This window comes from Triticum aestivum, chromosome 5A, assembly GCF_018294505.1.
Source record: "Triticum aestivum cultivar Chinese Spring chromosome 5A, IWGSC CS RefSeq v2.1, whole genome shotgun sequence".
Lineage (NCBI taxonomy): Eukaryota > Viridiplantae > Streptophyta > Magnoliopsida > Poales > Poaceae > Triticum > Triticum aestivum.
Genome location: NC_057806.1, coordinates 380,478,158 through 380,493,961, shown reverse-complemented (window position 1 = coordinate 380,493,961; position 15,804 = coordinate 380,478,158). Strand labels below are relative to the sequence as shown.

The following is a 15,804-nucleotide window of genomic DNA, read 5'->3' as shown; positions in this document are numbered from 1 at the left end:
AGGGACGAGAAGCTTGGTCAGCTTCCTATCCCGAGGAGCCGGCTTTGCTTATGCGCGCCGTCTTCGGAAAGCTCCGTATCTTGTAGGCGGGAACGTGGGTCGGCCTGCGAGCTGACCGCGCGCCACCCCGCGGGCCATGTGGCAAGGAAAGCCTGCCAACGCACGCGCGCGATGGGACGCCGCCGCAGGCCCGGGCCCGCCACTTCTAGGCCTCGGCCCAAGCACGAATCTTCTGCGGCCCACAACGGACCGCTCGCCTTCCCGCGGCGGTTTCATTTCGTCATCAGGGCGCAATAATCGCGGGACGTGGGGGAGTGGGCGCAGTTGATCCCACGTTCCCCCACACCACGCCTCCTCGGCTCCGCCGCGCGGGTCTATAAGTAGGGGGAGGAGAGGGAGCGGCAGAGGCTCGCACGCTCTCCCTCGCTCCACCCTTTCTCACCTTCCTTCTCCTTCCTTCCGCCGCCGCAACGACCCATTGCCGCGTCGCTCCGCCGTCGAACCTCTCGCTTCCTTCGGTCCCGCCGTAGCGGGGTCGTGCGCGTCTCCGCCGTCGCATCGCCTTGTTCCTCGCCGCGTCGCTCCCATGGCGTTGTCGAGCTCGTGGGACGGCTCCAACGTCCACGAGGACCACGTTGTGTTCCTCCGCCGGACGCGGCGTTTGCCGAGCGAGAACTACGTGCGGGTTCGTCGTGCGCCGGCGAGGGAGATTTCGCCGGCATCGGAGGAGGGCGAGCGGGTAATCTTCCGCTTGCACTGCCTGCGCGGCTTCGGCCTCCCGGTGAGCGGATTTCTTCGCGCTTTTTTTGAGTTTTACCACCTCCAGCCGCATCACCTCACATCCAACACGGTGATGCTGCTGTCGGCTTTCGTCACCCTGTGCGAGGGCTTTCTTGGGGTTCTCCCCACTCTCGAGCTCTGGGGAGAATTCTTCCAGTGCAAGCTCGACACCGTTGTCGCGGGCGTGCCCGCCCCTTGCGGAGCCTTCATCGCCATGAGGCGGACGGGCGAAAACAATCCGTTCCCGCCCATCCCGCTGATCCAATCGGTGAAGCTCTGGCAGAAGTCCTATTTTTACGTGAAGAACGTCGCCCAGCAAGGCGACTTCGTCAACCTGCCGGCTTACGTAGCCGGCCCGCCGGCTGGGAGGCAACCCTCGTGGAGCTACCGGGCCAGGTCGTTGTCTCACGCCGGGAACGCAGCCGTCGCCCGGCTCCGGGTGATGATCCAGTCGGAGGGCCTGACCGGAGCCGACCTGGTGGCCACCTTCGTGGAGCGCCGAGTACTTCCGCTCCAAGGCCGGCCTCACATGATTTGTCAGATGAGCGGCCGCTTCGACCCGTGCCGGCTGAGCACCAGGGAGATGCCTCATGTTGAGGTGTCTTACATGGTGAACTACATCTCCAACTGCAAGCTCGCCGAGGATTGGCGATATGGCAAGGGGCCGTATTCTCGCGCCAACCCTCTGCCTGCTGTAAGTTTTTCTTCTTTTCTTCCTTTTTGTAGCCGGCCTCATGATAGCCGACTACTGATCAATCGGTTTGTCCTCAGCAGAACCCTCTTCTTCCGCCGACGGCCGGGGCCGCAGGGGTAGAGCGCCAGCTCCTCGCTGATCGCACGGTGGACGACGTCGATGATCCGGACCTGGGAGTGGCCGTCATGGAAGATGCCGTCATGGGGGAAGGCGACGAGGCAGGCGGCGCGCGGCTCGGGGCCGGCCTCGAGGACTGGGCGGACGATGACGAGGTCGAAGTCGTTCCGCACCGCCAGCCGGCGCTTGATCATCAAGGCGCGGGCCCGTCTGCCGTGCCGGCTGCCCGTGCCGACGCGCAGAAACGCCGGGCCGCGTCGACCTACTTCGGCAGCCGGCGGAAGAAATCCAAGGGTTCCACGGCGGCGACCAAGCGGGATGAGGCGACCGTGAAGGTGGCCCGCTTCCGCAAGGCGGTGAAACAGCCGCAGGCGATCTCGGCGTAAGCGTCAAACGTCTTGTATTTTTTGTTGTCCTCTTCGATTGAGGCTCTTCTAAACTTTTTTTTGCTTGTCGGGCAGGGCACCGCTTTCCCTCGAGCGAGGTCCTGGCGGCTCCGTAGTCGGGCCGACTGGAGGGTCCTCAGGCTCCCGCTGCGTGGATCCCCGCGCCGACCTCATGGAGGCCACGGAGCGGAACACACGGGAGGCGCGGGAGGAGCGGGAGGCGGCGGAGCGAAGGACCGCCCAGGCGGCGAAGGAGCAGGCCGACGCGGCGGCCAAGGCCCGAGCGGAGGCGGCGGCCGCGGAGAAGGAGGCGGAGGCCTCGCGCAACCAGCCTCCGCAGCTCGTCGTTCCCCTCCGCGCCGTGGCCCCCGACATCCCCGTGCCCTCGTCGGAGGAGGTCGACCGAGACCCACCGATGATGGAGAGGAGGGAGGACCACGTGGTCTTCGTGGAGGAGGCGCCGCAGACGGCGCCGACTGGAGCGGGCCAAAGCGGCCAACCAGCCGCGGCGCCAGAGCAGCCGGCCGGGGGCGAGCCGGAGGCAGGGGCCGGCCTCGAGGTGCAGCCGGCATTTCGCTGGCGCGCAGGGGGAGCTACCTTCGCGCCGGAGCCGCACAGAGCTGCGGGCGCCAGCCGGACGGCGGAGGCCCTGGAGGCGGCCAGTGCCAGCACGTCCGAGTGGACGCCCAGCGGGGGGACGGCCGAGCTGAACACGGCGGCCCAGGAGGTCCGGAACCGGCTTCAAGCCTAGGCCGCTTCGCTGCAGCGATATACCCAAGAGTTCCTCACGACGCGGACTGTCATCCGGGTGAGCCTTCCGGCCTTGGTTGTTTTGCTTTTTTGATTTCTTCCGTGGGGGCGCGTCAGCGCACCCACTGGGTGTAGTCCCCGAGTTTCGAGTCGGCTGCTGAGCAGGCGGCTTGGAACTTACTAGGTCCTGACAGCTATCTTATTCTTGCATCTTGTCTGATCTTTCAGGAATACCATAACCTCCGCGCTGCTGCCTTCAACTCCCAGGCTCAGGAGCTGGGCCAGAAAACTGAGGACCTGACCAACAGCCGGAGTGCGTGCTTTGTCTCGTTCATCTCCTGTGGGGGCGCGTCAGCGCATCCACTGGGTGTAGTCCCCGAGATTCGGGCTGACTGCTGAGCAGTCGGGTCAGATCTTCTCTGACGACTTCTTTCTTATTGATTTTTCTTTTGTCTTCATGCTTGCAGGAGCCAATGCCGTCTTGAGGGAGTAGCTCAGCGGGGCCCAGACCGCCCTTCGCGCCAAGGAAGCCGAGTGCAACGCCTTAGTCCTGGAGCGTGACCGCCTGGCTAAGAAGTTGGCCGACCAGGAGGAGAGCCACAAGGCGGCCCTGAAGAAGGCGCAGGACAGTAAGGACGCCCTCAAAGCTGAGTTCGAGACCGAAGCGGCGGGTTGGGCTGAGGTAAAACAAGCGCTGAGCGAGGGCTACGGCCGGGTTGAGGATCTGATCGATGGTAAGCCGCCTTCCTCACTCCTTGCTTGCCCCTTGCCCCCTGATTTGTGTTCTGACTTGTGTTGTTTTTTGTTCTTTGTGCAGACTACTTCCCCGGCTCCTCCGTCATTGCCACCCAGACCATCGAGGCTCACCGCGAGGCGCGCCGGCAGGCGGGGGCTGAAATCGCGCCGGACGCGAGCCGGACGCTTGAGGAGCAACTCTTGGCGGTCCAAGCCCGGCTGCAGCCGGCTCACCGCATGCTCCGCCGCTTCCAGCGCGCCGGGGCGCAGGTGTTGGCCACCCTCCGGTCAGGCGAAGCGATTTCCCGCACCCCGAGTCGGACTGCCGACTGGCTGGAGGTTGCGGTTGGCTGCTTCGAGGCCTGGAAGGCATCGGCAGCCCGTCTTGAAGCTGGGCGGGCGCTGGAGTTCGTTCGAGCCTGGTATCCCGGGCTGAACCTGGACCAGCTGTGCATCTGGCGGCTGGAAGCCGACAAGGAGATGGAGGAGGTGCGGCCGGCTATCGCTCAGCGTGCCTCGACAATCGCCGAGTGCACTGACATCAGCGCCTTTGCTCCTGAGATAAATGACGACGGCGTTGCCCAGCCGGAGGAATGGTTCGGGCTGGACCCGGCAGAGGGTGAGGACTCGGCGGAGGAGATCGCTTCCAGCGATGAAGGTGAAGATGACGAAGGAGAGGAAGGCGAAGACGTCGAGCCGGCCGGTGAAGCGGCCAGCCAGCCTCAGCTTGACCGTGCCTCCAGCAACGAGGCGCGTGCTAGCGCGCCCTCTGCGGGAGGTGGTGATCATGCCGAGGCTCGCCAGCCGGCCACTCCTCCAGCCAGCACTGCCGTCTCTACCGACCTGCCCGACTCGCCAGTCGTTCCCTTGGCTTAATCTGCCGTCCTTGCTTTTCCTGCTTGTTACTCTTTGGAACAATTTTTATTAAACTTGCGCAGTTCCACTGGGGGTGTATTCAAACTATGTTGAATGCTGGTCTTTTGAAGGTCTTTTGTGTAAATATGATTGTGTGTGTGTTTGACTTTCATTCGCGTATGCTTTTTATCCTTAGGCTGTTTTCTTTGCCGCCTTCCCCTGGCTGCTGCCTTCCCAACTGGTAGCTGCTCTGCAACCTGTGGCTAGGGAAGAACTTGGCTATATTTTTTTTGGAAGGCAAGTACTCGAGCTTTCTTAGATTGAAGCGAGGTGAATGGAAGCCGGCCGGCCGGCTTCTCTGGTAATCGGTCGATGGTGGGAGAAAAACCGGCTTTTGTTATATTAGTTCGTTAGTCCCTAGCCGTTTTTTGTGTGAGCGTCCTTTTCTGCCTTTAACTCTTGCCAGCCGGACAGCCGGTTTTTCGAGTTGCGACTTTTGGCAAGAGAAGGCTTGGGTGCCGGCACACTACTTGTCTGACCGCGGGTAGGACTTCTAATATAACTCAAGGCGGCCAGTCCCCGAGCCGACTAGTCGAACCCGGTGCCGGACGAAAAAGTGAATGTAATGACATGATCATAAGCATGATACTCTTCATTCATAGATAAAGGATGGCAGTCCCCGAGCTCTCCTCGGGGGGCCTATCGTCTCGTACTTAGTACAAAAGTTAGCGTGATACATACTGCATTTCAACTGTAAAATCTTCGAAGGAGGTTGACGTTTCATGGTTGTTCCGACTCCTTGCCGGAGTCGTCTCTCTTTCGTACCTTCGGCTTCTTTCGGCTGTGGTAGCGGCGCAAGCCCTGCTGGTAGATGGCGGACCGGCTGAGGGCTAACAGCCGGCCTTCTTCCAGCAGGTCGACGCCGTCTTCTCGTGCTTCCTTGGCCTCCGCCTCCGTGTACATGGTTACCAGAGGCGAGTCGAACTCGATGTCAGTTGGGATGACCGCCTCGGCACCATACACGAGGAAGAAAGGAGTGAAGCCGGTTGACTTGTTTGGGATAGTGCACAGACTTCAGAGGACGGCCGGCAGCTCATCGAGCCAACAGCCGGCCGAACGTTCCAGTGGTACGACCAGTCGGGGCTTGATGCCGGAAAGGATGAGGCCGTTGGCTCGCTCGACTTGGCCGTTTGACTGCGGGTGGGCAACGGACGCTAAGTCCAACCGGATGCCCTGCGTCGCGCAGAAACGTGCCAATGCTCCCTTGACGAAATTCATGCCGTTGTCGGTGATGATGATGTGTGGCACGCCGTACCGAGTTGTTATATCTGTGATGAATGTCACGGCAGTCGGCCCATTCAGCTTCTTGATCGGCTTTGCCTCAATCCATTTGATGAATTTGTTCACAGCGACAAGCAGATGTGTCATGGCACCGCGTGCCGTCTTGAATGGGCCCACCATGTCCAGTCCCCAAACGGCGAAGGGCCAAGTGAGGGAAATGGTCTTGAGTGCCGAAGCCGGCATGTGTTGCTTGGAGCTGAAGACTTGGCACCCTTTGCAATGTTTAACTAACTCCTTGGCGTCATCTAAAGTGGTCGGCCAAAAGAACCCATGGCGGAAAGCTTTGGCGACGAGTGATCTTGAGGCCGCATGGTGGCCGCATTCTTCTTGGTGGATGTCTCTGAGGATTGCAATGCCCTTCTCTTGCTCGACGCATCGCTGGAAGACTCCAGTGACACTGCGCCTGACGAGCTCTCTGTTGACGATTGTGTATGCTCCGGTTCGGCGTTGGACTTGTCTTGCCTCTGTTTCGTCAGCTGACAAATCTTGGTTTATTAGGAAGTTGAGGATGGACTGGGCCCATGATGAAGCTGCGACTTCTTCTATTGCCAACACGGCTACTGCGACCAGGGCAGGCGGGCTGGGTGGTGAAATGCTGGAGTCGGCCGCCGCTTGTTGTGTTGGTGCAGTCCCCGGGCCGACTACCGCAGTCCCCGAGTCGGGTGTGGCAGTCCCTGGGTCGGGCGTAACTATGGAAGTCCCCGAGCCGCTTGTTGTGTTGATGGGGTGCTCTTGGAAGTAGGGCTTCAGCTTCTTGGCGGCGAAGTACACGCCATAGCACATCTTTTGGTAGTGCGGGTAGTTCTGCTTCTAGGTAGACAGCACCTCACTCAAATAGTACACCGGCCTCTGGACCGGCTGGGCTCGGCCCTCTTCTGGGCGCTGGACTACGATGACGGTGCTGACCACCCTGCTGGTTGCAGCAATGTAGAGAAGCATGGGCTCTTTTTCTCAGTCGGCGCCGCCAGGACAGGCGACGTGGCCAGCATCTTCTTCAGCTCGTGAAAAGCTTGGTCGGCTTGGTCGTTCCACTCGAAGTGAGTGGTCTTCTTCATGAGGCGGTAGAGGGGGAGAGCTTTTTCTCCGAGCTGGCTGATGAAGCGGTTCAGGGAGGCCAAGCACCCGGTGAATTTCTGGACGTCTCGAAGTTTGGTGGGAATCGCCATTCTCTCAATGGCCTTGATCTTTACTGGGTTGCATTTGATGCCGCGTTCGGAGACCAGGAAGCCTAGGAGCTGGCCGGCTGGCACTCCGAACACGCATTTCTCGGGGTTGAGCTTGATCTGGAACCGGCGCAGGTTCTCAAATGTTTCCTTGAGGTCTTCCAGCAAGGTGTCGCGCTTCTCCGTCTTCACTACAATGTCGTCTACGTAGACGTGGGCATTTCTGCCGAGCTGCTTGAGGAGGCACTTCTGCATGCAACGCTGAAATGTGGCATCGGCATTTCTCAAGCCGAATGTCATAGTCAGGTAGCAGAAAGCTCCGAATGGCGTGATAAAGGCGGTCTTTAGGCGGTCAGCTGGATCTAGCTTTATCTGGTGGTATCCTGAGTAAGCATCCAAGAAACTCAACAGCTCGCATCCGGCCGTGGAGTCTATCAGTTGATCAATTCTTGGCAGGGCAAAGGGATCTTTGGGGCAGGCCTTGTTGAGGCTCGTGTAGTCTATGCACATGCGCCACTTGTTGTTCTTCTTTAGCACGAGGACCGGGTTGGCGAGCCACTTTGGAAAGAAAACCTCCATAATGAAGCCGGCTGCCAGAAGCCGGGCTATCTCTTCTCCTACAATCCTTCTTTTCTCCTCCGACAGTCGGCGGAGGGGTTGTTTGACTGGTTTTGCGCCTTCTCGGACGTGTAGCTTGTGCTCGGTGAATTCCTTCGGAACATCCGGCATGTCCTTAGGGGACCATGCAAAGATGTCCCAATTCTCACGGAGGAAATCGGCGAGCTCGCCTTCCTATTTGCTGTTTAGCTTTGCCCGGATGACGGCAAACCTTTCTGGGTGCTCGGGGTCAAGAGGTATCTTCTTCGTCTCCTTGGCTGGCTGGAAAGATCCTTGGGCATCACACTCCTTGGGATCGGGGGACAGGGCTGGCTGTTTGCCGGCCATGACCACGACTCGGTCCAACATCTTCTTTTCTTCGGCAATCACAAGGGACTCGCCCAGCCGGCTGCTGGCTGCTGCGCACTCGGAAGATTTCTTGTAATCGCCGGCTATGGTGATGATGCCCTTGGCGCTCGGCATCTTCATCTTGAGGTGGACGGCCAAGCAATGCATGGTAGGGGCTCTCCAGGTCCACCACTTCAAACCAGATCGCTTCCCGGCAGAAATGATCCTTGTTCCCAAAGAGAACATCAATCTTGATCTTGCCAATGAGGGCGCAGGACAGGCCAGGTACAATGCCATGGAACACAGTCCGAGTAGGCATGAGTTGCTTCGTCTTGACATTTAGCTTCTCCAGGGTGTCACGGTACAGGATGTTGATGCTGCTCCCGCCGTCTATCAGCACGCGGGAGAAACGGGCGGCGCGTCTGTCCATTGCAAGGGTGGCATCCAAAACCAACGCATAAGAGCCGGGAGATGGCATCACCTCTGGGTGGTCGGCCCGGCTCCAGCTGATAGGCTTTTCTGACCAGTGCATGTGCTCGGCGGGGCTGGTAGCGATCACGTTGACTTCCTGGTGCTCTCGGCGTCTGCTGCGCCGGCCTTCGGGCTGGCTTGTAAAGACGACATAGGCGGCATGCTCGTCGGGGAACTCATCGTGCACAGCTCCGACTGTTGGCCGAGCGGTCGGCAGCTGCGGAGCTGGAGGCGGCGGACCAGCAGGCGGAGGCGGCGCGAGCCCTTCGCCTTTGGAGATTCGGGTGAGCCAGTGGCACTTCCGGGTTGTGTGGTTGGACGGCTTCGCGCCGCTGTGGAACTTGCATGGGGCGTCGAGAGTTTGGACGGCTTCGTGCCGCTGTGGAACTTGCATGGGCCCCTCTGCTTCTTGGGTGCGGGCGGCCCTTCGGCTGCTCGTCTTCGACTGTGGCCACCTGCCGACTGGTGGAGAGCGGCACGGGGCCCTTGCACTTGTGTTCGTTCTGGTACGGGCGTCGGCCGGAGTCCCCAGCCGGCGTCTTGGGCGCCGGATTGAGTACCTTTCCGGACGCGTCTATCCGGAGTTCAGTCTTCATTGAGGAGTCGGCGGTGGCGTACTTGTCCGCTATGACCAGAAGCTCGTCGAGGGTAGTCGGCTCGTCGCAGAGGAGCTTGTGCTTGAGGAGGGTGCCTTCTCCGCACCCGGCAGTGAAGTATTCTATGGTTTGCACCTCGTGCACCCCTTCGCAAGAGTTGCGGAGCTCGGCCCAACGCGTGAGGTAGTCGCGAGTGGATTCGGCAGGGCCTTGTACGCACAAGGAGAGCTGTCTGGGCTTGGGAGCCCGCTTGTAGGTGCTGGTGAAGTTGCGGACGAAGGCTTCTGTGAAGTCTAGCCAGCTGTTGATACTGTATGGCTTGAGGCTGTTGAGCTAGGTCCGCGCCGTGCCTTGCAGCATGAGGGGCACGTACTTCACGGCAACGCGCTTGTTGCCGTTTGCTATGCGAACCGCTGTGGAGTAGTCGATCAACCAATCTTCCGGCTTCACAGAGCCGTTGTACTTGGGCGTGTCTGTTGGGAGCGAGAACCCTTTGGGGAAAGGCTCGTCGCGGATGTGGGGGCCGAAACAAGGCGGGCCGACATCATCTTTTTCTTCTAGCGCTAGGGATCGCGCTAGGCGGTCGATCCGACGGCGGGCGTCGTTCTCGCCGACTCCTTTGCGGCGACCTAGTCGGCCGCTGAGAGTCGGATGCGTGACAGGCGGTGGGGTGGGATACCTCTTCCCACGAGGCGGAGGCGGAGGCGGGTTGCCCCGCCGCTCCACGGCCCGGGAACGGCCTTCTGCGTCTCGCTCGATAGAGATCCGGGTTCGGCTTCGGCTGGCAGCCGGCTCTTTCTCGTATCGCGCGCGGGTTTTACCCGCAGTCGGCGTCCGGGACGTCGCGCTGTGCTCTCGGCGCGGGGGAGGGCTTTTCGCGCGGGCGTCGGCTTCGTGCCGCTGTGCGGCTGCATCGATTAGTTGCTGGATGCGTCTGATCATGTGGGGGAGTTCTTCGGCCCCCAATCCGTCTAGCTGGTCTACGGCCGCCTGGGCGGCGCGCAGGTTCTCGAGTGGAGTGGCGTAGACTGGGCGGTCGACTCCTAGCGTGTCGGCGAGGGCAGCGCCGCGCTGTCTGACAACGCCGGCTCGGCTTGGCCCGCCTGGGGGCGGCGTGCCAAAGGCGGCGCGGTCGGCTTCGCGCTGGTGGGCCTCAGTGAGGCGTCTCATGGATGCCAACTTCCGGCCCTCCGCGAGGAGGGCGAGGCGGCGAGCCTCCAGTGCTTCGGCGTCGGCATCGGCCGGGAAGGGGATGGACAAGTCGTGGACCGCCGCATGCGGGGCGTCGAGGGCGTTCTCGCCAGAAGCGCCGCCGTGGCCGATGACCATCACCTCGGTGGTGGCACCGTCGCAGCCATCGGCCCGAGGAAGCGGGTCGTTGTAGGTCGCGACGTCGATGGGGAAAGCGTCGAGTGAGGCCATGTCGGAGTCGACAAGCATCGGATCGGTGGAGCCAACAGACTCCAAGTCCACAGCAGGCTCGCCGGAGACGTGGAGCTGGCCGAGGAGGTTGACGAGGTGGTCGGTGCCCGCGTCAGAGGCGGGCTCGTCGGAGATGAGGGTCTCGTCAAGGAGATCGGTGAGGCCGCTCGCTGCGCAGACGTTGGTGACGCCTTTCAGCGCGTCGTGGCAAGCGCCATTGGGCGTGCCGGGCTGGCTACGCTCGCTGGGGAGGAAGAGGGTTCCCGTCCAGAATAGGTCTTCGGACGACGGTGCACCTGGCCCCACGGTGGGTGCCAAATGTCGGGTGGTAGGTGCGACATATGCCAACGGGTGGCTTATCATTGTGGGAGCCAGTAAGACGTTGCCGGTGCCTGGAAGCGGGATGAGGCGAAACATGCATGCCGGCGAATCTTACCCAGCTTCAGGGCTCTCCGTGGAGATAACACCCCTACTGCTGCTCTGCGGGGTCTCCGCATGATCACTAGATGAACGAGTGGCTACAAGATGCTCCTTGAGCTATTTGGCGAGAAGAAGAAGGGCACGGCTAGCTCTCCTCTTCTCTCTATGTGGTGTCTAAAACTAGCTCAGCTCCACCCTTTGCATGGGTGCCCCGGGGGGTTTATAGGGTACAATGGTAATCCGGCTGGGCGTGGGCCCTAGCCATCTGTGTCTACGCTCGCCGGCTTCTGCGCCGGCTGGTGGGTCCCGCCGGCTGCCGGCTCCTTGATCGACAGGCAGGCCCCACTGTCAAGGGCCTTGTCGGTGGCTGGTTACTGTTGCCTCAAACCTGGTGACGAGGGCTTCGCCGAGGTAAGCGTGGCTACAGTACCGCCGCCCGGCGGGCGATCGCTGTAGCCTCACCTCCTCTTGTCTCCTTAATGGGGCGTCTCCTTCGAGGGAGGAAGCAAGCTGGCTGTGGGGAGCCGGCCCTGTTTTGGGCCGACTGGGGAGGCCTGGCGGCCTTCGGGTGTCTTTCTGCCTGAAGGGGCCCACCGCCCGTGGGCCGCGCTGACAGCCCGTCGTGGGTGGCATCAGGGTCAACATGGCAACAGTGCCGCGCCGGACGGGTCATGGCCACCCCGTACGGCGCACTGTGCCAGGCGTGCTCCGGGATTCGAGGGTGGCAGGCTTTATTGTAGCCACGCCCCGCCACATCGCCGTTATGTGGATGCAGACTTCGAGGGTACGATCTTGACCGCTTTGTGGGAGTCGGCTTCTCGCGGCCGGCTTCTTGGAGCCGGCCCTCCCGCGGCTTTCTTCATGAGGGCTAAAGCCGGGCCGCCTTCCGATAGTCGGCCTGGGAGACAGCCGGCAAGGGGAAGGCGGCCCCACGTCTTGGATTCTTGAGGGCCGGATCGGCTCGTAATTTTTTCAGAAGGGCCAGAGGGAGCCGGCTAGGCTACCCGTGGTCGCTTACTCCGACACACCTAGTAGTACTGAAACCGCACATCATGTACTCGGTTTTAGTTCTACTAAGCCTAAACCCTTTCGATTCCAAGGTTTGTCTCCATAACTCTAACTTCCTATTTACCCTCGTCCGACTATCGTCAACTAGCACCACATCATCCGCAAAGAGCATACACCATGAGATATCTCCTTGTATATCCCTTGTGACCTCATCCATCACCAATGCAAAAAGATAAGGGCTCAAAGCTGACCCCTGATACAGTCCTATCTTAATCGGGAAGTCATCGGTGTCGACATCACTTGTTCGAACACTTGTCACAACATTATCGTACATGTCCTTGATGAGGGTAATTGTGTTTCTCCAAGGCCCACCACATGACATTCCGCGGTATCTTATCATAGGCCTTCTCCAAGTATTTTCATATTTTATTCTGTATTGTAAATTTTGATATTTTATTCTATAATCTTGGTCAAACGTACACAAGTTTGACTTGCATGAATATCGATACACCTTATATTCTGGAATGGAGGAAGTACTATATAATCGTTGCAATCTATTTTGCATAAGCGGTTCTTTGTTGACATGTTCCAGGTTGTAGTTGCGAATGCTGGGGATGCTAAAGCAGTATTAGCTCGTTCTACTTCAACTGATGGTGAAGGTGTGGTGGCTGACACCAAAAGTCCACTGAAAGCTATTGTTTTGACAAGAGAACACAAAGCCATCTTTCCACAAGAACGCTCGAGAATCCAGAAGGTGAATAGCTTTATGGTTCCAACATTAATTCAGTTCCCCCTCATAAATTATGTTTTGCTTCGTTTTGTATGTTCCCAATGAAACAGCTCCCTGCTTGGTGCCAATGCAAGGATGTTGTATCATTTTTTTTGGCACCATAAGTTGTCAAATCAGATCTGATTGGCAATTATACCAAATTGAAGCCTGATATTATTCTAGTTTGTTCACATGACTTTCTCGAACAGTTGAATATTAGCATTTTGGTTGTGCATCCAACCTATGCCTAGTTGCCTTGCCCTAATTGCTACCAATTGTTAGCGATAGGAATTAGCTGATTTGTGATAAGAAGTACAAATTTGTTCTCCTGTAGTCCATTTGCTCCTCTATTGGTTTTCTTCTGTGGTCTCATTTGCTCCTAATTTTACCACTGCTCTCCGAATGCCGTATTTGATGAGCACCTTACCATTGCATATCAAATGTTCATTTTGATGTGTCTTGGCTCACGGTTAATTTTACCTTGTTCTCGTACAAAGGCTAAGACTACAAGGGCGCATTGAAGTATCTAGAGCTCTTGGAGATCGTCACTTTAAGAAGGTTTACTGATGCAAATTTATTTGCTGATATTTTTTATTCTGGTGTTCCATTTGCGTATATGGAAAATATATACTGTTGGAGTATACCACTTTCCTCCTCCTTTTTCTTAAGCTATAGGAATTAGACCCTCAATTCCCATGCCCATCTACCAAATAGATGACATTTCATAGTATAAGTTATTTCATCACTCAATGGAACTCCTTTGTGAGTTCCAGGAGCATAGGATCACTAATAATGACCACAGAGATGTATCTGTTTGCTTAGAAATAATTATGCTTACAGTTATGCCCACTTTTATGTTTATTCTAGATCAAGTAGTTTTGTTTTTCTTTGGCAGAAAGATCAAGTAGCGAAGTTTTTTATTTCTGGGATGCTAGTAAACCCTAGTATTAAACTATCAGTTATATTTTATCACTTGGCCATCCGTTTGCAAGAATGCAATAATGGAGGTACCCATGGGAGAGTTCATGAAAACACAGATCTGTTGTATAGAGTTCACATCCATTGGGTACAACTTTGGACTTGCATTTCTAATTTATGTCAGTCGCTAGTTCTTACATTATGTTGCTCACATCCAAATCTGTTGAAGACTCAAACACTCTGCATTTGTATGAGGTACCCACATTACAGAGATAATTTTACAACATTTGCTAAAGGTTCTATCTATGTTTTGCGAAGACATAGACTGTCTTGTCTTTGCACATGAAGCTGTGTCTAGCCAAAATACCCAATATTTTTATTCATCACCACATCTATCGGAAAAGAAAAAAAAACGTGTTCCACTGCATGCTTAATCCAAGCTCCTTAAGCACGCTTTCTGAAAGCTACTCCCTCCGTTCCTAAATATAAGTCTTTTTGGGCATTTCGAATGGACTACAACATATGGATGTATGTAGACATATTTTAGAGTGTAGATTCACTTATTTTGCTCCGTATGTAGTCACTTGTTGGAATCTCTAAAAAAGACTTATATTTAGGAACGGAGGGAGTAGTTATGTTAACAATGTTGTCTATAAATGGAGCATCAACATATATCAATCAACTATCGTGCAGGTGGGGTTGATTGCAACACCAGATGTCCATTCTTTTGAACTCACAGTGAAGGACCATTTCATCATTCTTGGATGTGATGGCTTGTGGGGAGTATGTTTATTTCCCGTTTCTTTGCTATATTAGTTTTTGCTTCATTTTTATTTCTTCAATCATATTTGTGGTGAGTCTTAACTTTCTATGTGAACCCAGGTGTTTGGGCCAAGTGACGCTGTTGAATTTGTCCAGAAGCAATTGAAGGTGTTATTTCTTCAAACTAATCTCTATAACTCTAAATACTCACTATTTGTTTCTTGTAAAAAGGACCGGAGGGAGTACATTTGTTTCTTGTACCCACTATTTTCTGCTAGTTATCTCTTCTGAGGTAAAACTGATTAGATTTTGATTGGACGATGCCGAAATTAAATTGGAAGCCTATTTTGTAGTAAAATTCGTGTTACTCATTCTCACATGGATGAGATTGCCTGTGTATATATGGTAGAGCTCCATGGTCTCATGATGTAGCCGTGACCTAGGGGAGCTCTTGGGCCAAAGGTTGGCAAGTGGGCGGACGCAGGCGCCTAGCGCAGTATTAATAACTGGGGTTTTGGAAGGGAGAATTTCTTGGGAGAAGACGTCATAATTTAGACTTGTACTACTTTGTATTATTATATAGGACACACATGACTAACCCAGTTCTTATGTAAATTCGAACTCAGGCATCATAACCTTTGTTAACACGACTCTTTGCTAAATAGGAGACGTCCTCAGCCACGCTCGCGGTGCGGCGCCTGGTGAAGGAGGCTGTCCGCGAGAGGCGGTGCAAGGATAACTGCACTGCTGTTCTGATCGTCTTCAAGCACTAGAATTGTTTGGCTGTTGCAACAAGCTTCTCACAGAACTGAACCCGAGAAGAGAAATTTGCGAAGAGCAATATGTGATTCAAGCCTTCATGATTTCCGTGCTCTGGCAAACGATTGTGCGTGTCCATGAGAACACTGTTAGTGCACTATCTGTACTTCGTTTTGACAATTTTTTTTTTTGCTTTTTCCAACCTTGATTCTTGTAGCAAAAGCCCCTCTAAACTGCTATAAAGAAATGTTACTTGGCCGGTCTCATGTGACCCAAGTCTCTTTTACAGCTATTTACAAGGTCTGACCTGCTTCTTTATTTTATTTTTTCCATCGAGAAGACTAGATCTTCAACCAATGCATATATAGGAGTAAGTGAATCTTGGATTCTGATCGAATTGTCAGTACTACGTGTAACTTAATCCTTGATATATGTGCTGAGAATAGATCCACGGTCCACATAATGATTTTATGGGGAAATGCGGCATCTCAAATCTTGTATTCCTCCTTGGGAGGATTACACAAGATCCTGAAGATGGGCTAGTCAGGCAGGTACCAAGAGTATAGTACTCCTTTCGTTTCATGATGTGAGATGTTTTTTTCACACTGACATTATGGGACGAAGGGAGTAGTTTTTTCTCTTACTGTTTGGCCTATGCTTTCTTTACGGCATTGAAGTACCAAAATGGTACTTTATGAAGCACCAGTGTAGTAAATTCATATGCTGGAAACACATTTTTAGTTGTTCGCAAAGAAGTAGTAGATAGTTTTTTTATCCGAAAAAGATCAGATCTATAAAGCATCTTGAACATAATAAAAATACATCGAGACTCTAAGACCACCGACCACTACTGCCGTTGGAGCGTGATGTCGATGCCGCTCCCATATCAAAGCCGGTTTTGACTTTGTCGATG

The 15,804-nt window shown here is 55.6% G+C and overlaps 1 protein-coding gene across 2 annotated transcripts in view; it reads left to right on the top strand.

Moving 5' to 3' along the window:
* LOC123103486 (probable protein phosphatase 2C 67) overlaps window positions 1-15,273 on the top strand; it is a 33,800-nt gene extending 18,527 nt beyond the window's left edge. The window contains exons 7-11 of one of the 2 annotated variants that reach the window (XM_044525088.1): window positions 12,276-12,469; window positions 12,956-13,010; window positions 14,064-14,153; window positions 14,253-14,300; window positions 14,798-15,273. In XM_044525088.1, coding sequence (XP_044381023.1) covers window positions 12,276-12,469; window positions 12,956-13,010; window positions 14,064-14,153; window positions 14,253-14,300; window positions 14,798-14,905 — 495 coding nt within the window. In that variant the 3' untranslated portion in view covers window positions 14,906-15,273. The remainder of the gene's footprint in view (window positions 1-12,275; window positions 12,470-12,955; window positions 13,011-14,063; window positions 14,154-14,252; window positions 14,301-14,797) is intronic. The other variant, XM_044525087.1, reaches the window with a different exon arrangement.
* The last annotated feature ends 531 nt before the right edge of the window (window positions 15,274-15,804 follow it).